The sequence below is a fragment of the Silurus aristotelis genome (genome assembly GCF_946808225.1).
Source record: "Silurus aristotelis genome assembly, chromosome: 25".
Lineage (NCBI taxonomy): Eukaryota > Metazoa > Chordata > Actinopteri > Siluriformes > Siluridae > Silurus > Silurus aristotelis.
In genome coordinates, this window is record NC_139598.1 from 9,038,495 (window position 1) to 9,060,341 (window position 21,847).

Below are 21,847 nucleotides of genomic sequence, written 5' to 3' on the forward strand. Positions count from 1 at the left end.
TTCAGAAGACAATGCTAAACTACATAATTATTCTATTACAACTGCATCATAGGTGCTGAACTGGCCTGCATGCAGTTCAGACCTTTCAACAATTGAAAATATTTGGCACATCATAAAACAAAATATATGACAAAGAAGACCCAGAACCCCATGGCCAGCTAGATTCCTGTATCAGACATGAATAGAAGAGTGTTCCTCTCTGAAAACTCAAGAAACTTGTCTCCTTATATATATTGTCTACAATAAATTAATTATAAAAAAAAGTCAATCATTATGCAAAAATTCAGACTATTAATTTGAAGCCAGACAATATATCAGTTTATCAATTGCTCCCATTCAAAAGAGCAAACAAATTGTACAGAATTTTGCATTAAAATCATGAGCTTGTGTACTAGATCGTTTATCTACCTATATATGGAACACATTATTTCAAAAACAATCAGAATTTAGGCCTCATATTAGCACCGTGTACAATCGGTAACAAATCTTAACTACTGGCTTTTAATCGGGACTGTGTCTCTTTACTTGTGTTGCTTGATTGCCATTTTTGTGAAATTATTTGTAAACCCGCTGTTAGCTTCAACCGTTATGCTGACAATAGACAAATGTATGATTCAGCCACATCATAATTAGCTTAATAGTGTTAAGGAAGGTGTTATGGATGCAGTTTAACATACGTCTAAAGGACCACTTACAGCTAGAAGTAAACTTTCTGATTACATAGCTTTTCTGTTTCATTGTGTAAAAGTGTGGTGAGATTTTTTGATTTCACTCTTGCCTTCAAAACTATAGTATAATATTACTCATATAGATTTCTTTATCTCAGAAATACTGCTTTAAGATTAGAAATATGATGTTACATGATGCAGAAAAACTAGTTTAAGATTTTGTTACCTCTAGGTTAGATGATTGTAATGCTTTCATGTTGGGATGTTCTAGTAAATGTATACATAAGCTCCAGAACAGAAAAAAATATTTAGCTGAATCAGAAAATATGACCTGGTTCTTGAAAAGTCTTCGCCACTCTACAGTTTTTCGGCTCCTAATCAAATCTTGTATTAATTATAAAATACTACAGTGGAACCTCGGAGCTCACGGCCTCAGCGCTCGCGACCTCGCATTCTCGCGACTTTCATTCCGACCGGCGACTCTCATTCAGATCGGCTCGTGAGCAACCGCGAGCTGCTCAAAACGCTAGTTTTAACATTTCTAATCAAGGTTTATCTCATTAAAATTGTCTAAAAAATGCTTTAAAACTATTTTTATTATGTATTATTATACTGTACTTCTCTACTGCATACTTTACTGTACCTGTAATTTTTTTATTTTTTATTACGCATTGTAATTGCTGTTAATTTACATAAAGTATTGTTAAAATTGTCTAATAATTAAGTGTTATGGAGTGAAATAGTGTTATTTACTCATTTAAATCGATTTCGTATAGTGTTCTTTGGGTTTTTACTGGGTTGGAAGGGGCGTATCAAAAGGTCGCGAAAATTCGGAACTCGCGAACGGTCTTGGTCCCTAACCCTCGCGAGCTCCGAGGTTCCACTGTACTACTAATATATGAAGCACTGAATTGTCTTGTATCATAGTATGTGAGCGAACCTTTGGTCTCTAATAATCTGCCACAACTACTTTGTTCAAAATTGCAGGCTATTTTTTGGTACCGCTTTCTTTTACCCAACAATTACCCCAAATACCACAGTTATGGAATACCTGTTATGTGTCAGTTATGGAATATCTGAAACATTTAATGTTTAAGTCTAAGTTTAAGTAAAGTGTTTTGGTAAACTGGGATGTTTGGATGATGTCTCTCCACTCTCACACGTTCACTCAAGTTTGACAACCGTGGTGTGGCTTGCCACCTTATTTCACAGACTTAACTTGTCCTTTTGGTTATGCTAGCATAGTTTTTATGTAGTCTCCACTAGCACGATGTTCATACTGCAAAGTGTCTTTACTATAATGTAACAATAAGGGCACAAAATAAGCAGTTTCTCTCTCTCTGTCTCTTTGTCTGTTTCTCTCTCTCTCTCTCTCTCTCTCTCTCTCTCTCTCTCTCTCTTTATGTCATTCCCTTTCTCTCTGTCTCTCCCTCTCTAAAGATTAGTAAGGTTACTGTGCAGAGTCACTTAACCAACTTAACCATGAAGATAGTTTTGGACTATAATTAAAATAGTTTGCCACAATGGTTTAAAGCTTAGGGCTACAGTTGCCATAAACAGTTTGCATTCAAGTGTCCATCGGTAAATAGCTGACATTCTGATAATGCTGATAATGGTACAATAATGAAAAGACATTCTGGGTTACCTTTGAGGCTTGTTTCCACTCAAGGTATTCTTCTCATACCATCGTATGGTATTTTTTCCTTGTCACTGTCACTAGTGGATTGCTCATTAGGGATAAACTTATAGGGACTAATTTGTGATGCTTAAATTTATAGTCACATTCTAATTAATTTTGTAAAGTGCTATACAAATAAAGTTTAATTTAATATGAATGTCCTTTTGCTTTTCAGTCATCATTTGAATCAATGTGATCATATGTTTTTGCAAATCTGACAGGAACCGTAATTTGTTCATGAAAAAAGACTATAAAACTATACTAAAAGAAAAAATTTCCCTGCACTACAGGATTAGATTACAAACATGTGTCATTGCTACTAACATAATAACTAGATCACTAGTGTGGATAACAGTTTTCAATTTGAATTTAATATTAATAAAACTCACCTTGAGCTTGGGAAATCGTGAGGACACTGACACGTTCAGGCCAGCATTTCTAAGTGCTGATATTCTTGCCTCAATGTCTGAGATCTGTAAAATAAAAATAAATAAATAAATAAAGTGTATTACATGTATATGTACATACATGTACTATATTATCCCAAGGGTGCGATTTTCTGTGTATGAACAAGAATATTCAGTCCTAGAATCTAGTTCATGCTTTTGTTACATCTAGATTAGACTACCATAATGCTTTACTGTCTACGTGTTTGAGTAAATGCATAAAAAAGCTTCAGTTAGTTCACAATGCAGCAGCAAGAGTCCTCACTAGATCTAGAAAATATGACCCCATCACCCCTGTTTTAATCAGTCTACACTGGCTCCCAATTAAGTCTCTCACATTGATTATAAAATACAGTATCTGAGTGAACTTCTGTACCAGTATGATCCTCCACGCCTACTTAGATCAAAAGGTGCAGGCTATTAGTTGGTATCTCAAATAATGAAGACTACAGCAGGGGGCAGATCTTTCTCTTATAAAGCCCCACAGTTATGGAACAGCCTTCCAATCAGTGTTCAGGACTCAGACACAGTCTCAGTGTTCAAGTCGAGGCTGAAAATGTATTTATTTTGTCAAGTCTTTTATCAGTAGATGTTTCTTAGGTAAAGGAGCAGATCTGGAGGGAACATGGATATAGAGTGTTTGGTAAACTGGGATATTTGTATGCTGTCGTCCCCTCACTTTCACACGTTCAATCAGGTTTGTTGATGGTGGTGTGGTTGGTCGTCTCTTATCCCAGAGATCCCTTATGTCTGTATTACCTTCCGGTTCTCCCTTTTAGTTATGCTGCCATAGCGAGTCTTCCTGGAGTCCAAACTGCACAGTGACATTAACTGTCATATCCATATAACAATCCATATCCTTCTCTTCCTGTCACCCTCTTCTCTCTCTCTCTCTCTCTCTCTCTCTCTCTCTCTCTCTCTGTCGCCGAGTTAAACATGCTCCTGAGGTTCCAGTGACCACTTGTCCTGCCCCTCTTCCCTCCGTGGATCTTCCCACTTCGTCCAGGCCTGTCTCTGGATAGTGTTCTCTTCATTTGAAGGCCACTCTGGGCAGCTTGGGACGGTTTTTCATCAACACCTTGGTTGGTTACATGAAATTTTGGAGTAAGAACGGGAGCTTTGAGGATGGATTGGACTGTAGGTAATGTCAACAGTCTCCTACACTGACTTAGGACTACTTTTCACTTCCGATCATCATCACTGTACCCCGCAACATCATATATCTGCTACAAATGGACATTCGGTGCAACCCAGATGAGGATGGGTTCCCTCTTGAGTCTGGTTCTTCTCAAGGTTTCTTCCTTATGCCATCTCGGGGAGTTTTTCCTTGCCACAGTCGCCACCGGCTTGCTCATCAGGGACAAACTTACTTCTTCTTCTTCTTCTTCTTCTTCTTCTTTCGGCTGCTCCCATTAGGGGTCGCCACAGCGGATCATCCGTCTCCATACCACCCTGTCCTCTATATCTGCCTCTTTTACACCAACTACCTGCATGTCTTCCCTCACCACATCCATGAACCTCCTCCTTGGCCTTCCTCTTTTCCTCCTACCTGGTGGCTCCATCTTCAGCATTTTTCTACCAATATAATTCATGTCCCTTCTCTGCACATGTCCAAACCATCTCAATCTCGCCTCACCTCACCTTGTCACCAAAACATCCTACATGTGCTGTCCCTCTAATAAACTCATTTCTAATCTTGTCCATCCTCGTCACTCCCAACGAAAACCTCAACATCTTCAGCTCTGCTACCTCCAGCTCCACCTCCTGTTTTTTACTCAATGCCACTGTCTCTAATCCATACAACATCGCAGGTCTCACCACAGTCCTATAAACTTTCCCTTTCATTCTTGCAGATACTCTTCTATCACAAATCACTCCTGTCACTCTTCTCCACCCACTACACCCTGCCTGCACTCTTTTCTTTACTTCCCTAACACACTCTCCATTACTTTGCACTGTTGACCCCAGGTACCTGAACTCCTCCACCTTCTCCACCTCTTCTCCCTGCAACCGCATCACTCCACTGCCCTCCCTCTCATTCACACACATGTACTCTGTCTTACTCCTACTGACTTTCATTCCCCTTCTCTCCAGCGCATATCTCCACCTCTCCAGGCTCTTCTTAACCTGCTCTCTACTCTCACCACAAATCACAATATCATCTGCAAACATCATAGTCCAGGGAGACTCCTGTCTGACCTTGTCCGTCAACCTGTCCATCACCACTGCAAACAGGAAAGGGCTCAGGGCCGATCCTTGATGCAGTCCAACCTTCACCCTGAACCAGTCTGTCGTACCTACTGCACACTTTACTGCCGTCACACTGTCCTCATACATGTCCTGCACCACCCTCACATACTTCTCTGAAACACCTGACTTCCTCATACAATACCACAACTCCTCTCTCGGCACCCTGTCGTACGCTTTCTCTAAATCCACAAATACACAATGCAGCTCCTTCTGTCCTTCTCTATACTTCTCCATCAACATCCTCAAAGCAAATAAGGCATCTGTGGTGCTCTTCCTCGGCATGAAACCATACTGTTGCTCACAGATGGTCACCTCTTCTCTCAGCCTGGCTTCCACTACTCTTTCCCATAACTTCATGGTGTGACTGATCAACTTAATTCCCCTGTAGTTACTGCAGGTCTGCACATCTCCCTTATGCCTAAAGATCGGTACCAGCACACTCCTTCTCCATTCCTCAGGCATCCTCTCCCCTTCCAGAATCCTGTTAAACAATCTGGTTAAAAACTCCACTGCCATCTCTCCTAAACATCTCCACGCTTCTACCGGTATGTCATCTGGTCCAACCGACTTTCCATTCTTCATCCTCTTAATGGCTGCTCTCACTTCCTCCTTACTAATCCTATCTACATCCTGCTTCACCAACTCCACATCCTCCAACCTTCTCTCTCTCTGATTTTCCTCATTCATCAGCTGCTCAAAATACTCCCTCCATCTTCTCAACACACTCTCCTCACTAGTCAACACATTTCCCTCTCCATCCTTTATTGCTCTAACTTGCAGTACATCCTTCCCAGCTCGGTCCCTCTGCTTGGCCAATCGGTATAAATCCTTTTCTCCTTCCTTAGTGTCCAACCTCTTATACAGTTCCTCATATGCCTTTTCCTTGGCTTTCGCCACATCCCTTTTAACCTGCTGCCGCATCTCCTTGTACTCCTGCCTACTCTTCTCATCACTCTGTCGATCCCACTTCTGTTTTGCCAATCTCTTTCCCCTAATGCTCTCCTGCACTTCCTCATTCCACCACCACGTCTCCTTGTCTTGCTTTCTATTTCCAGATGTCACACCAAGTACTTTTCTAGCTGCCTCCCTCATCACTCCTGCAGTAGTTGCCCAATCATCCGGCACCTCTTCACCACCACCGAGCCCCTGTCTGACCTCTTCCCTGAACCTCACACTACACTCTTCCTCCTTCAGTTTCCACCATCTTATTCTTCTTTCAAACCTTACTTTCCTCCTCTTCTTCTTCGCCTCCAAAACCATCCTACAGACCACCATCCGATGCTGTCTAGCTACACTGTCCCCTGCCAAAACCTTACAGTCTCCAATCTCCTTCAGGTTGCATCTCCTACACAGAAGATAATCCACCTGTGTGCACCTTCCTCCACTCTTATACGTCACCCTATGATCCTCCTTCTTCTTAAAATACGTGTTCACCACTGCCATTTCCATCCTTTTAGCAAAATCTACCACCATCTGCCCTTCCACATTCCTCTCCTTAAAACCATACCTACCCATCACCTCCTCATCACCTCTGTTCCCTTCACCTACATGCCCATTAAAGTCTGCCCCAATCACCAATCGTTCTTTCCTAGGTACACCATCTACCACTTCATCTAATTCACTCCAGAATCTTTCTTTCTCCTCCATCTCACAGCCAACTTGTGGAGCATAGGCACTGATGACATTTATCATCATCCCTTCAACTTCCACCTTCACGATCATCACCCTATCAGAAACTCTCTTCACCTCCACTACACTCTTACTGTACGCTTCCTTTAGAATCACCCCTACACCATTTCTCTTCCCATCCACACCATGATAAAACAGTTTAAACCCACCTCCAATGTTCCTGGCCTTACTCCCTTTCCACTTGGTCTCCTGAACACACAACACATCTACCTTTCTCCTCTCCATCATATCAGCTATCTCTCTCCCTTTACCCGTCATAGTACCAACATTTAAAGTACCAACCCGAACCTCTACTCTCCTACACTGCTCCTTTTCCTGCCGTCTCTGTAGACGCCTTCCTCCTCTCCTTCTCCTCCTTTGGCTAACAGTAGCCCAATTTCCACCGGTACCCTGTCGGCTAACGATACCTGTGGCGGTCGTTGTTAACCCGGGCCTCGACCGATCCGGTATGAAATTCTCATTTGTGATCCGCATATTTGATTTGGCACATGTTTTACGCTGGATGCCCTTCCTAACGCAACCCTCCCCATTTACCCGGGCTTGGGACCGGCACTAAGAGTACACTGGCTTGTGCCCCCCTAATGGCTGGGTTAGGGACAAACTTACTTATAAAGAACATATTCACTTTTATTTAACACATTATCTGTGTAAAGCTGCTTTGAGACAATATTCATTGTTAAAAGTGCTATACAAATAAAAATTAATTGAATTGAATTGAATAGTGGCAGAAAACATGTAGACAGATTTCTTGATTCTATTACTGTCACTTACTGTACCTGATGTTTTACAATTGGGAGGATCAGAATTTGACTTAAGTTGTATGAGTCCATTAACACAACCTGTCTTTTTTTAAAAGATAATTTAAATGCCATACCCTATCTGACAATTGTTGCTGACAATGTGCTTTATGGGCACAATTTTCCCATTATATAATAACTACATTCAGAGTGCTAATGTGTCATGTCAGGCCTAAATCAACTCTGACTACAGCAGATCCATGAAAATAATGAAAAGAGTATACTTTAGGGGTCATCAAATGTGAATCTAATAGATTGCTTTTGGGATGTTGTATAATGGGTGGTTCACAGCATGAATGTGCAGCTGGCACTTCTACAACAATTAACAGTCTTTTGGGACCAAAACATGAAAGGAATGTGTACTTGTGGAATCAAGGACAAAAATATTTAAGGTTGTTCTTTCAGAGAAATTGGGTTTATGGGCTGAAAACAACTTGTTGTTAAGAGAAGAAAATGACCAGGCTGGTTCAAGCTGGTTCAAGAACAAAAATGTGAGAATACAGGATAATCAAAACTAAACAGTTGAAGAAATCACACAATCATTTTCTTGTCTTTACCATTGTAGTTTATATTTGTTAAAATGCAACGTAATTCATTTAATGCAACTTAATTTATCTTAATTTAACATTAAGATAAAAGAGCTACCTAAGCAAGCCATTTTGAAACTGCAAAAAGGCATTAGACATGCACAGGGCATAGCTGCAATATTTGATACTGTATGTACTAAAAAAACAACTAGACCAACCAAATAAAAGAACAGTTGGACATTATAAGAACTATTAAGAAAACAAACAAACAAAAAATATCTACAATGATATTAACATTCTACACAAGGCAGGACTATTATTAGCAGTCATGCCATAAAGTAATTTGAAGGTAACATAATCCACAAGATGCCAAATAATCAGTAGCAGGAAAAATCGGAAGGACTTATTTTGCAACAAAATAAAGAGAAGAGCCTGGAAACATGTTTGATGTTCTGTTAAAGTTCTGGAATCAGGATTAACCACTACTAAAGTGATCAGAAGGTAAAAAGTATAGAGGAAAGAAATTTCTGCTAAGGATCATAAAACATACAAACTCGTAAAGGGTGCTGGAGGTAAAATTACTGGGCTTGCATTACTGCTTTTGAACAGTTTCAATAATCATTACTGATGATTTAACTCCTGATGTAGTAGCAGAATTGATTAAAAAGTCTACAGAAGCATATTATCTGTCAATTCACAGAGGAATGCATCCAATCTTAACAGGAGGAACTTCATTATGCTCACTGCCAGTACAACAAAGGACTTCATCAGGGTAAGAAATTACAGGTTTAATACTGGCCAAATCAATCAAAAGACCTTTGACGAACAACTGAAATACGTTGTGATACATGCCTGGAAAACCTTCACAAATTAAGAAAAGTGGCAGTTTGTTGATGGCATGTGTAAGCTGTTTACTGCAGGCTCATATTTAAATACTAAAAAGAAATCACTAATTATTTGAAAAAGTTATTTTTTTCATCTAAGTTTTTCTATAAATTAAGTCATTCAAAAACTTTACCACTTTAACACAATTCCAGTATCTGATCACGAATTGATTTGATGAATTGATTATGTTTTTGTTCATTTTACCTAATTCCACAAGCAAAGCTTGTCAGCTATCACATTTGTTAAACTGGATCTTTGCCTAAAAGCATTTTTCTAGAAAGGGATGGAAAGATGTAAAGAAAAAGAAAAAGAAAAAGAAAAAAAAAAAAATATATATATATATATATATATATATATATATATATATATATATATATAAATATATATATATATATATATATATATATATATATATATATATATATATATATATACAGTGGGTACGGAAAGTATTCAGACCCCCTTAAATTTTTCACTCTTTTTTATTTTGCAGCCATTTGCTAAAATCATTTAAGTTCATTTCTTTTCCTCATGAATGTACACATAGCACCCTATATTGGCAGAAAAACACAGAATTGTTGACACTGTTGCAGATTTATTAAAAAAGAAAAACTGAAATATCACATGGTCCTAAGTATTCAGACCCTTTGCTCAGTATTTAGTAGAAGCCCCCTTTTGATCTAATACAGCCAGGAGTCTTTTTGGGAAAGATGCAACAAGTCTTTCACACCTGGATTTGGGGATCCTCTGCCATTCCTCCTTGCAGATCCTCTCCAGTTCTGTCAGGTTGGACGGTAAACGTTGGCGGACAGCTATTTTTAGGTCTCTCCAGAGATGCTCAATTGGGTTTAAGTCATTGCTCTGGCTGGGCCATTCAAGAACAGTCACAGAGTTGTTGTGAAGCCACTCCTTCGTTATTTTAGCTGTGTGCTTAGGGTCATTGTCTTGTTGGAAGGTAAACCTTCGGCCCAGTCTGAGGTCCAAAGCACTCTGGAGAAGGTTTTCGTCCAGGATATCCCTGTGCTTGGCCGCATTCATCTTTCCCTTGATTGCAACCAGTCGTCCTGTCCCTGCAGCTGAAAAACACCCCCACAGCATGATGCTGCCACCACCATGCTTTACTGTTGAGACTGTACTGAACAGGTGATGAGCAGTGCCTGGTTTTCTCCACACATACCGCTTAGAATTAAGGCCAAAAAGTTCTATCTTGGTCTCATCAGACCAGAGAATCTTATTTCTCACCATCTTGGAGAACTCCATGCGGGTTTTCATGTGTCCTGCACTGAGGCGAGGCTTCCATCGGGCCACTCTGCTATAAAGCCCCACTGGTGAAGGGCTGCAGTGATGGTTGACTTTCTACAACTTTCTCCCATCTCCCGACTGCATCTCTGGAGCTCAGCCACAGTGATCTTCGGGTTCTTCTTTACCTCTCTCACCAAGGCTCTTCTCCCCCGATAGCTCAGTTTGGCCGGTCGGCCAGCTCTAGGAATGGTTCTGGTCGTCCCAAACGTCTTCCATTTAAAGATTATGGAGGCCACTGTGCTCTTAGGAACCTTAAGTGCAGCAGAAATTTTTTTGGAACCTTGGCCAGATCTGTGCCTTGCCACAATTCTGTCTCTGAGCTCTTCAGGCAGTTCCTTTGACCTTAATGATTCTCATTTGCTCTGACATGCATTGTGATCTGTAAGGTCTTATATAAACAGGTGTGTGGCTTTCCCAATCAAGTCCAATCAGTATAATCAAAAATTTCTGGACTCAAATGAAGGTGTAGAACCATCTCAAGGATGATCAGAAGAAATGGAGAGCACCTGAGTTAAATATATGAGTGTCACAGCAAAGGGTCTGAATACTTAGGACCATGTGATATTTCAGTTTTTCTTTTTTAATAAATCTGCAAAAAGGTCAACAATTCTGTGTTTTTCTGTCAGTATGGGGAGCTGTGTGTACATTCATGAGGAAGAAGAATGAACTTAAATGATTTTAGCAAATGGCTGCAATATAACAAAGAGTGAAAAATTTAAGTGGGTCTGAATACTTTCCGTACCCACTGTATATATATATATATATATATATATATATATATATATATATATATATATATATATATATATATATATATATATATATATTTATTTCCATATGATTGATTAAATATATAAATTGTGATAAGATGATATTGATGATTTTGTTTAAAAGGAGATGCTTGGAATTTTGCCACAGTGACATATTTTATTATTTTTTTTATTTACATGGTAATAATAGGCTTCTGCGAAAGTAATGTCGTGCTTTTTTATTTTTCTTGGCAACAGCGTTACAGGTTTGTCAAAGAAACTTAGAAATGAGCATCAGAAAATAATAAGGACATATTCCTCGGTCTTGCACACATGCAGTAATAGTGGAAAAATGCGGCGCCAGGCTATTCCCAAAATACCGCTATGCTCCTAAAGAAGTGCAAAATATTTCACCCGTTACACCGTGTAACAGACACTGTCTTTCGTTAAAGTCTGTGTAAAGTTCATTAGTTTCAGTGTAGACACCTGCGGCTTATAGACAAGTGCGGCTTATTTATGTTAAAAAAATAAATATTTGTAAAATTCAGGAAATTACGGTATGTCAAATACTACCCCAAAAACGCATTTTGTGAAAAAATCTAAACAAGTAAGGACAGCATGAAATGAAACATCACAGGTTTTGTTTTTTTTATAAACATTTTGGTATTTCTGTAGCAAAATTCTCAGTATTTTGAGAAAGAGAAACTTGGTGAAGGTAATTAAAGGTAGGTAATCATTACTGCATTTTGCTGGAAGATTATGTAAAAACAATTCTGTCTTTTTAGTGATTGATACTAAACATTGTAAAACACACACACACACACACACACACACACACACACACACACACACACACACACACACACACACACACACACACCTGTAGCTCAGACTGCTGCACTTGAGCAGCCGCAGTAGCCACCTGATCCTCAAGGAAGGCCATTTCTGTTTCAGTAGTGGAACTGCTGATGCTGCGAGCACAGTCTTCCAGATCACTCAGTGCCCCCTCTAGTCCATACACAGTACCTGCAGCCAAATATACCTTCACACACACACACACACACACACACACACACACACACACACACACACACACACACACACACACACACACACACACACACACAAGAGATGCTGTATCATTTTCTCGATAATAATTTCTAGTCATTGTTAAAATAATTGTGAATGATGCAGAATTAATGCATTTTGCAGTATATTTGCTGCCTTACAGCATGATTATAATAAGAAATAAGAAGCCTTACTGATGATTGCGGCTTTTTGATTTGTACTTCCAATGTTTTCAATCTTTTTTCCCTCACTGTTTTTCAATATGTTCAGTTAAAATGTTTTGGTGCCATGACGATTAACTAGATAATTTATGTTATATAGTAAGTATTACATATAATTACTTAAGACACATGAAAGATTTAAAAAAAAAAACATAACAAAAAGTAAGGGTGCAACATTAGAGCATCTTTTTAGAGGAGTCTCTTTTCTCTTTTTAGAGAAGACTGGTCTATTGGTATATTTTTCTTCAGTTCTTGAAAGACTAAACAAATACCTTAAAGTTCTAACCTGAAATGGAAATATAAAACATTTACTTTGTAATTTTCCACTCACAAATATTTATTCTGTACTTTTATCCACAAAATAAAAATAGATTTTTTAAATGAACTTTTTCACAGTTTAAAATTGTATTTGGTCTTACATTTTCTTCCAGCTTGGTAAGGTGCTGGTCCAGTTTTCTGCTGTCTGGGCCAGAAGAGAGTGGTGTCCTAGCTGGGGACTCATGGGGGTCATGACCTTTACCTTCCCCGATCAATTCCTCTGTGGCGTTTAGGACCTTGAGAACCTCTGTGGTGATGCTGCATAGGGAAGCGGCTGAATAATTCTGCACGTGCACACACACACACACACACACACACAGACACACACACACACACACACACACACACACACACACACACACACACACACACACACACACACACACAAAAGCACATCATTTACACATCCACACAATAAATTAAAGGTCTCTGCACACAGTTAAACTACCATAAAAGTATTTCTATGCAAACAATGAAGCATTTGGAGCCTAGAAAAACAAGCACTGAACAGGAAATGTCCAGATTGAGAAGTCTCCCACTCAGACTTCTCAAACACAACACACCTACACAAACACAAAATTGCTCATTCTCACTCATCGCTCTTCATGACTGACCTTGAGGCTTCAATGATGACAAAGGGTATTGAAAAAACAAAAACAACAACAAAACAGGAATAATTAATAAAGAATAAATAATGACTGGTGATGAATAAAGCTCAGTAGCTCACACACTTTCATTTACGCAGTGGGAGAGAGCACAATCCCATTTGTGAATAAACACATAAATGCAGGTACAAATGTAAAGAAGCAGTACACCAAAAGTGATGCTAAGTGATACACCTCTCACTTCACACACATACTGTACTGTACATCAATAAGGCACAAATAAGAGCTGCCTACATTAACCTAAGAAGTGGCTGAATGTGAGTATCAAGGCAAAGAGTCATCCTGTCCATCTTTCAACAGGCACCAAGACATCCCAAAACACATCAAAGCCATTCTAGCTTTGATTAATCCAACAAAATCAGTGGTCCATTAAGAAAGTGACTAAGACAGATGGAAAGTGACATGATGTTGATGAGAGCGAAAAACAGAGACACAGAAATGTATGATGTAACCCAGTGATCAATTAATGGTAGCCTGAAGCTTTGATCCATAAAAAAAGTAAATACCTTCTAAAAGGACAAGAGTAGAGTTATGAAAGTAAATGTGCTCGTGTGTTTGTGTGTTAATGTCAAAAAAGCCCTGGAGGCACACTTGTGAATAAGAGCAGCATCTTCTTTCAGATGATATTTTTAACATCTACACACCAGAACGGGTGTACCACTGTTGGCTTAGTGAAAAACACAGATTTAAAAGCATATAAAAAACACACATATGTATGAATTTTAAATTCATTTAAAATTAACATGATAATGGTAAAAAACATTATTTGGAAAATAAAATTGCAAAAAAAAACCCCAAAAAACCCAAAACCAGATTACAAACTTTGCCATTAATAAACCATACATTTAGGGATGAATACTTTTTTTTTCTAAAAGATTACTGGGTTCCGCTTTTACCAGTTCTCCTTCAGCATTCAAATACCCTAGTTTTCTCAGTAGCAAACAATTAAAAAAGATTACTGCTTTGATTAAATGCTTTCCCATGTGGAATGCAAAGAATGCAAGTCTAGTTTGCTGTTAGCGAGCAATGTTATTTAATAATGCTAATGATTTTTGTGTTACACATTAATATTTAAATGATATACACAGTAAAGCTAAAGTTCTATGTCTTCCCAATAGTGACCTTAGACAAGCAACACGGAGCAAGCTCCAAAAGAGTTTTGGTTTTTTTTGGTGTTGTGAAATCGTTTGGTATCATTGTGTGTTAGTTGCCTCCTCACTTTCCAACAGGTTAGTAAAGGTTCTGGTACAGGTTTACATACATAATTCCATATACACTAATCAGACATAACATTATGACCACCTGCCTAATATTGTGTATAGGCAGGTCCTCTTTTGGGGCTCGTCTATTGGATCAGACCACACGGACTAGCCTTCGCTCCCCATGTGCATCAATGAGCCTTGGCCACCCAGCTGTTCCTTCCTTGAACCACTTTTGATAGATACTGACCACTGCAGACCAGGAACCCCACAAGAGCTGCAGTTTTGAAGATGCTCTGACCCAGTCGTCTAGCCATCACAATTTGGCCCTTGTCAAACTCGCTCACCCGTTTTTTTCTGCTTCTAACGTGTCAACTTTGAGAACAAAATGTTCACTTGCTGCCCAATATATCCCACTCACTTACAGGTACCATGCTGAAGAAATGTGTGTTATTCACTCACCTGGTCAAGATGTTCTAATGTCATAATGTTATGCCTGGTTGGTGTGTGTGCCAGTGACCCCACATTTATTGACCAGCAACGTTCCGGAATGAGCGTACAATGCACAGAAACAAAACCAAATCCTCTGAATGCTCTGTATGCCATTTTCTACCATCGCTATATCGATCTGATGTCTATGCTCTATAAACATCCACTACTTAAGTTCAGTAAAACTATCAGACTTATCATCCAGGCAGTGGGACAAAACTGTATGATGTCTTCAGGGTCATGTTGCTTCCTAAAATTTTTAAACAAGATAGATGTAGACAACTAAAGCATTCTTAGAATTCAGATCTGAAGATGAATGAATATGAATGAATATGAATGAATGAATGAATGAATTCGAATTATATTAAATAGACTAACCAGCAAGCTCGTGTTTGTCTATGTTGACTGCATACATTTCTGTTTTTAATTAATAATTAAAATTTTTATAGCTTGTTACTAGTTTTATACACTTGTAGATTTGTCTGTGCTGGATTAAGTAATGATACATAAAGTTGACCTAGTAATGAATATCTAAAAAATTAAATGGTTAAATGGTGATAACTGGGTCAAATCTACTGTCAGAATTACCTCTGTTGAAGACTGTTGCTCCTCTGGGTCAGATGGGGTGCTGTGGTTGTGTGCTTCCGCTCTTGATTCAGAAGCTCTTTCTGAATTGTTTCTCTGTAGCAATCCTCTATTTTCCATCTCCTGAGTCGAATAATGTTCTTTTACATTGTGTTCTTCTTCCACATTCTTTTTTATTTCCAGCCTATCTTCTTGTGCTTGCTCAGTAATTATTGTCATTTGTTGTGTTTCGCTCTCTTGTAAGTCTTCTATCATTCTCATACCATTGACTCGAGTTATCATGAGTGGTTCTATTTCTACCAAATTCAAGTTTTCTGTTTTTGTTTCATTCTCACTTTCTGTCTCCACTTGTCCAACTTGCCAGTTCCTTTCAACCTGCATTTGTCTCTCTGATTTTTGTTGTCTGTCCCAATCTAGATGTTTTTCCATTTGTTTCACTAGATCATCATTTCCTTCTTTTTTCTGGTCTTTTTCTCTGTGGCTCTGTCTCACCACCTCATTTTCCACACACTCTCTGCTTATCTGTCTTTCTATCCATCTTTCACTCAGTCTCTCCATTTTTCTTTTATTCCTCTCCATCTCTATTTTGCCATTATTCTCTTTATGCGCCCCAATCTTTCTCTCTCTCCATCTGACTCTATCACTTTCTTTCTCCCTCTCTCCATAACATTGCCTATCAATGACTTTTTGCATTGGCTCATCATCAGATGAGGTCAGTTCCTCCTTACTGATCTGATCAACCAATTCAGATAGTTTTGACCTCAGTTCATGGTCCATAGTGTCATTTTCAGATTTGTTTTGCATTGCTGTACTAGGGAGCACAAAGTTAGAGGCTACTGTGTTCTGGTATACAAATTCAGGGGTCATGGCAGTGGAGGTCACATGTTTGGGTGAGGTCACAGTGTCTGTCGATTGAAAGGTAGAAGGTGGAAGAGGGTTCAGAATCTCTTGACTATCCTGTCGTTTCATTACCATGGTGTTGAGCAGCAGAGTGCTGTTCTCCTAGATATGGACAGGGAGACAAGCTTGTTATAGCCTGAAAGTGAAATTATAACCAACATTCAAACACAAAAAACTCCTAGTTTGTTTACCCTTCCCTGTGAAGACTGTACACTGTACAGTGTAATATGTATTATGAATATAAAGCCCAGTAAATATTCACTGATATCACACATTACAAATAAATATAGCACTAGCAAATGCAGAATGTTCTTAAAAATGGGAAGTGAAGCTTATTTTCTGGCTTATAAGTCTTATAAGTCTGAATGAATCCAGTGCATTTTAAGCACCATTCACCAGTGCCGTTTTTTTCCCATGACTTCTTCAGTATGCAATGAGCATGTGCTTCCACCTAGCGGTTAGAAAATGTAAGTCGCAATGGTCCAAGTCTTCGAGCTTTTCTATGCAAGGCGCTCCTGCCCATATTTCAGTTTTTTTTTATTCCCGAACTAGCCATATATATTTATCAGTGTCAGAAAAGGGCAATTACGAGGTCATTACATGTTTTTTATCAAGTCTATAATGAACCAGAAAACTTTGGGGCAGTGGTGGCTCTGTACTGTTGATCATCTGAACTGTTTACATGGCCTGTGTTCTGCTCAAATCTCACTTGTAATGGAAGGCAACATAAATATGTTAATATAATTGAATGGTTTAACAATACTCTCACCCCTGTGTACAGTGCAGTCTGCACACAGCTCTGTTCAGGTGTCTCTCGTTTGTTTCGCTTCCTACGACGCAACCTTCGAATCTGCTCAGCTTGCTCCTCCCCCTCACTGCTATCCACAACCACCTGAGGGTTAAAGTTCACATCCAGTGCACCAAGTCTTGGTGAGTGTGGAGGCCTGATAGCAGGCCTGTAGTGATCATAGGGCAAATAGGGGGGGCAAGGTTCAGGTTCATTCTGAACAGGGATGTGTGTTCGAATTGGGGGAGCTACTGAGTTCTCAGAATCTGAGTTTAGGGTCTCTGTGTTGGTGAAATGACCAGAGGAGGGTGAGGTTATTGGTGGATACTGTTCTGTGTCACGCTGAGAGTCTGATGATCGTGTTTCTTCTGAAAGACGCTGACGGAACTGCAGTAGAGCTAAACCCCAGGTATCACGTTCTGCTCCATCCTCTGAATCTGACCCCATCTCGTCATAAGCCGAAACCACGCCAGATTCCTTCTCTAAGACACTGAACACCAAGCTTTTCCGTTTGGTAAGCAGGCTCGGTCGGGAATGCTGGGAAGTCTGTAAGGCAAACCAGTTTCCATCCGGAGACTGTAGAACAGAGGAAGCACCTACACAAACAGAAATATAAAGTGCAAATATCTGCTTCACTTGTTTGCTTTTGGTTTAAATGCTTATTTTTCTTATTCTAATTGTACAATACTATTGCACCAAGGACTGAGTCAATATCAGGCACACATTGCCAAGTCATGACATGATCTCACACTGTGTTTAGGAAAACATGATAAAGCAAGAGTTAACTCACTGGAGTTATCCAGACGATCCACATTTTTCCACCCCAGGATAGATGCTCGTGACTCTCTCCGAAAAGAGGAATAAATCTCAAGATTTGACTCTGGTTCTGCAGCTTCAGTCACCTTGTCTTCTTCAGGAGTTTTGTCTGGGGACTCCTCACTAGTCAGGGACAATGCTGATAGGGACCGCTAAAATAGACAAATATACAAAAGATAAACAATTAACCAATGCTACAGCTTGGGCTCTTAATAAGATCAGCAGATGAAAGAAAAACAAATACATGGCAGGACAGTTTAATATTATTGTTGATTATTTTATATTGATTTTTATTTTTTTTTTAATTAATGATTGTTTTAAACAGGGCACAAAATAAAATAAGTAACAAATGAAATAAGAAATTGCATATAATTTTTGTCATTTGATTTGTGTATATAAGAGGATATAAATATAAAACACAATATTCAACAATTTTATCTTCCCTAAAACCACTAATAGCCATTAGATATTCTTATTTTGTACCTTTACCAAAAAATATTCAAACACTTTTTTTAAAACCTAAAAAGGGAGGGGTAGAATGCCTTCTACTGAGAGTGGGGGGTTTATGCTGCCCATAAGAAGATCAAATTTTTCCCCAAAGCACCTGCTAACTATGCACAAAGTCTCTCAAGTACTTTGAGGGTTTTCTCTCCCTTCTAGCATCGTCTTTTCCTTTTATTAAAGTGATGGAAAATACAGGAACATTATCTGAATACAAAATATCTGGCCCAACTACAAAAGCCTTGTTTCAGGTTCAGGTACCTGTGTAGGAACTGTACTGGAAGTGCAGTGTAAAGCGTCCTACACCACCACAATTATTAATTGTACTGGGAGCAAAGAATTTTCAAAACTCAAATATTTGGTGTGAGCCAACCTGCTGTTGGTGGTTCACTTGCACACAGTTTTTGAAGGAACTATGAATTTAGGTTGTTCCAAACATCTTGGAGAACTAACCACAGATCTTTTGTAAATGTATGCTGCCTCAAATTCTTCTGTCTTTTAAAGTAATCCCAGACAGACATTATAATGATGTGGAGATCAGGGATTTGTAGGGGCCAAACTATTACTTGCAGGACTCCCTTTTCTTATCTACAATTAAGATAATTCTTAATAATATTGGCTGCATGTTTGGGGTCATTGTATTGCTGCAGAATAGATTCACGGCCAATCGAATGCTCCCATGATGAGTAGATTCTGCATATATTATCAGATTTGAGGACACCTCAAACACCTCAATCCTACAAAATTTCCAAGTCCATTTGCCAAAATGAAACCCCAAACTTGGAGGAAACTTCCACCATGCTTCACTATTGCATCCTGAGGTTGCGCCAGCTCCAGTCACGTCCCAGCTTATTAAGATTGTGGACCTTTAAAGAAGTAAATGTCGACCTCGCAACCATCCCGAACCATCTAGAGATGTACCATCGCCATTTGGATCCCACTTCATGTGGAGTTTGGACATTGGACCTCTTTGAGTGTTTAAAGGCTCTGGCATGGAGAGGTTGGTGCTGGATCTATGATGATCGCAAATGTTGAGCTATTCTATCAGTTGCTCAGTAGCTCCTGGTTCCATAATTTTAAATGACTGTATAAGACTGTAGAAAAAACATTACTTATAATCTTACATTCCAGTGCTCATGTAAGTTCCCATTTTACAGTGTTCTGTATTGTTGAAATATTTATAATCACACTCTTGATATCACCCAATTGAGGATGGGTTCCCCTTTTCATTTCAAGGTTTCTTCCTCATAACATCTAAGGGAGTCTTCCCTTGCCGCAGTCACCATGGCTGTTCATCAGGGATAAATACACATCGTTCACTTTAACTGTTAAATTTTGTAAATCTGCTTTGAGACATTGTCTGTTGTGAAAAGTGCTATAGAAATACTTGACTTCACTTGACTTGACTATTACCTGCAGACTTGTTGTTGTTCTGCTATCCAGACTTGAGCAAACAGTTTGCTTCCTGCTACAGGCAAATATTTCAGATATTCCATTTTTCTGCACCTCAGTTCCTGTGTTTTGGTGCATAGTTGATTTGACTAAATGTAAGATTTAATGAGTTAATGAAATTAACATTAATTCCAATTATTGTCTCAGTTAAATAAACTTAGGATAAATAGAAAGAAAGATTTAAGAAGGATAAAACTTTCATTTCAAAATGATAATTATCACAGTAAACCCCGATAAGGAAGTAAAGCAAATCTCAACAGAACAGAAGAGACTATTAAGTTTCACTGTGTACATTTTCAGCTATAATCCCTGAAGAATGAATTGCTGTCACCAGAGCAGAGCCATTGTAATTCATGTTTTTTCTTTGTATCCAAAATTTTTAGCTTTGCACTTACCTTTGTTCTGCAATGAGTTTTGGCCAGGTTCTAAAATAATTTTTAATGTTTTCAGCAGTTTCTACTAAAGTTTTTCCTCTTGAACAACTAAGTTTAAATCACAGTTACATTTGCCCTATGTGTCCAATTAGCAACACCTCTGTATTATTTTATTCGAGTTTTATCTGCCAGGGCATCATTTTGCTCTGTATTAGCATTGTCTAAGAATGTTGTTTACCTTACTCATGCCTCTGGATCTGCAAGCTTCAGCATAATGACAATTTTCCCTGCAAATGATGCAGGGTTTCTTTGCTGGGTACTGAAATTTGATGTAAGATGGAGCTTTTCCCTACCCTTTCTTTGCCATCTTAATAAGCCTCTTCTTCTGCTTCATGACTCTTCCTTTACTATAAGGTCTTTGATGTACTTGAACAATGGTGACTTCTGTTGCTATGTCACCTTTGAAATAGGGTTTTCAGCACTTCTTGCTTTTAATAACCAATTCACTTTAGTGTACCCATATGACAGCTTTTTCTAAATTGAGTTCAGGATCCATTTGGAGTTATTCTGACAGGCTTTTATCTTTTAGTTCCACCACAAATCTGTCCCGAATCATTTCACCGTATAAATGTCCAAACCTGCAATGCTCTGCTAGGCAGTGTAATCCTGTGAAAATCATCTGCAAACTCTCTCCTTCTTGTTGTCTCATATTAAAGTTTGCATGTTGAAATATTACATTTCTTTGTACTATAAAGTGTTCATTCAGCCTTTCCATAAGAGTATTATACACACTGAGATCTTCTGCCTCACTGCACATACCCATTATACCCATAGTATAAAATAGTTAATTTACCTGGTTCTCTTCTGGCTGTAACTCAAGCCCTGATACAACCTTTGTTTCCACTTTAACCATTCTTCCAGTTTTGAGAAATTAAACTTTTGCGGTGGTTTATAAATACATTTCATTTTTTTTTACAAAACTATCCAAATCTATCTTCATACACTGATTTAAAAAAAGTTCTTATAACATGTTGTGTTAAGAAGGTTGTATGTGCAATGTTTAAACAAGAAAGAGAAGAGAGTATGGCTGATTTGACCTTTATTACCCTTTTCTCTTTATTCCCCTGCAAGAGGCAGTAGCTAGCCATATCAATCAGTCCAGTCTTGAAGTGACAAAGACTGAAGTACATAAGCATAGATAGAAACAGACAAATTCGTCAGATGCCATAAAGAAGAACTTGACATGAGTTAATTAGATAAGCAGTTGAGAGGAAAAGGACAGTTGATATCTCCAAGTTTGCATGCAGTGACAGAATATGAGATGTGAGAGTTGTCCAGGAAAATCACAGAATTTTGATATGGGGGTGCTATAAATGGGATGAACAAAAGTTCAGTTTCTCAGGGTTTTTTTTTAGTTGATGAGCTGCCAAAAACCCTGAGAGTCTCAGAGAGGAATAAAGTGGTATGAAAAGAGATGTGAG

At 38.7% G+C, this 21,847-nt stretch overlaps 2 protein-coding genes across 3 annotated transcripts in view; one reads left to right on the top strand and one right to left on the bottom strand.

Annotated features, from left to right (window-relative positions):
* LOC310719859 (uncharacterized protein) overlaps window positions 1–21,847 on the top strand; it is an 81,359-nt gene that overhangs the window by 21,984 nt on the left and 37,528 nt on the right. The gene's annotated exons all lie outside the window — the stretch shown is intronic.
* Window positions 1–21,847, bottom strand: part of myripb (myosin VIIA and Rab interacting protein b) — a 126,026-nt gene that overhangs the window by 5,653 nt on the left and 98,526 nt on the right. For both annotated transcript variants that reach the window (XR_014531568.1, XM_083529858.1), the window contains exons 9-14: window positions 18,014–18,191; window positions 17,206–17,819; window positions 15,540–16,538; window positions 12,700–12,882; window positions 11,872–12,033; window positions 2,736–2,819 (exon numbers count right to left, since the gene is read on the bottom strand). Coding sequence is in view for 1 of the 2 variants with exons in the window: in XM_083529858.1 (XP_083385984.1) it covers window positions 2,736–2,819; window positions 11,872–12,033; window positions 12,700–12,882; window positions 15,540–16,538; window positions 17,206–17,819; window positions 18,014–18,191 (2,220 nt within the window). In the remaining variant the exon portion in view is untranslated. The remainder of the gene's footprint in view (window positions 1–2,735; window positions 2,820–11,871; window positions 12,034–12,699; window positions 12,883–15,539; window positions 16,539–17,205; window positions 17,820–18,013; window positions 18,192–21,847) is intronic.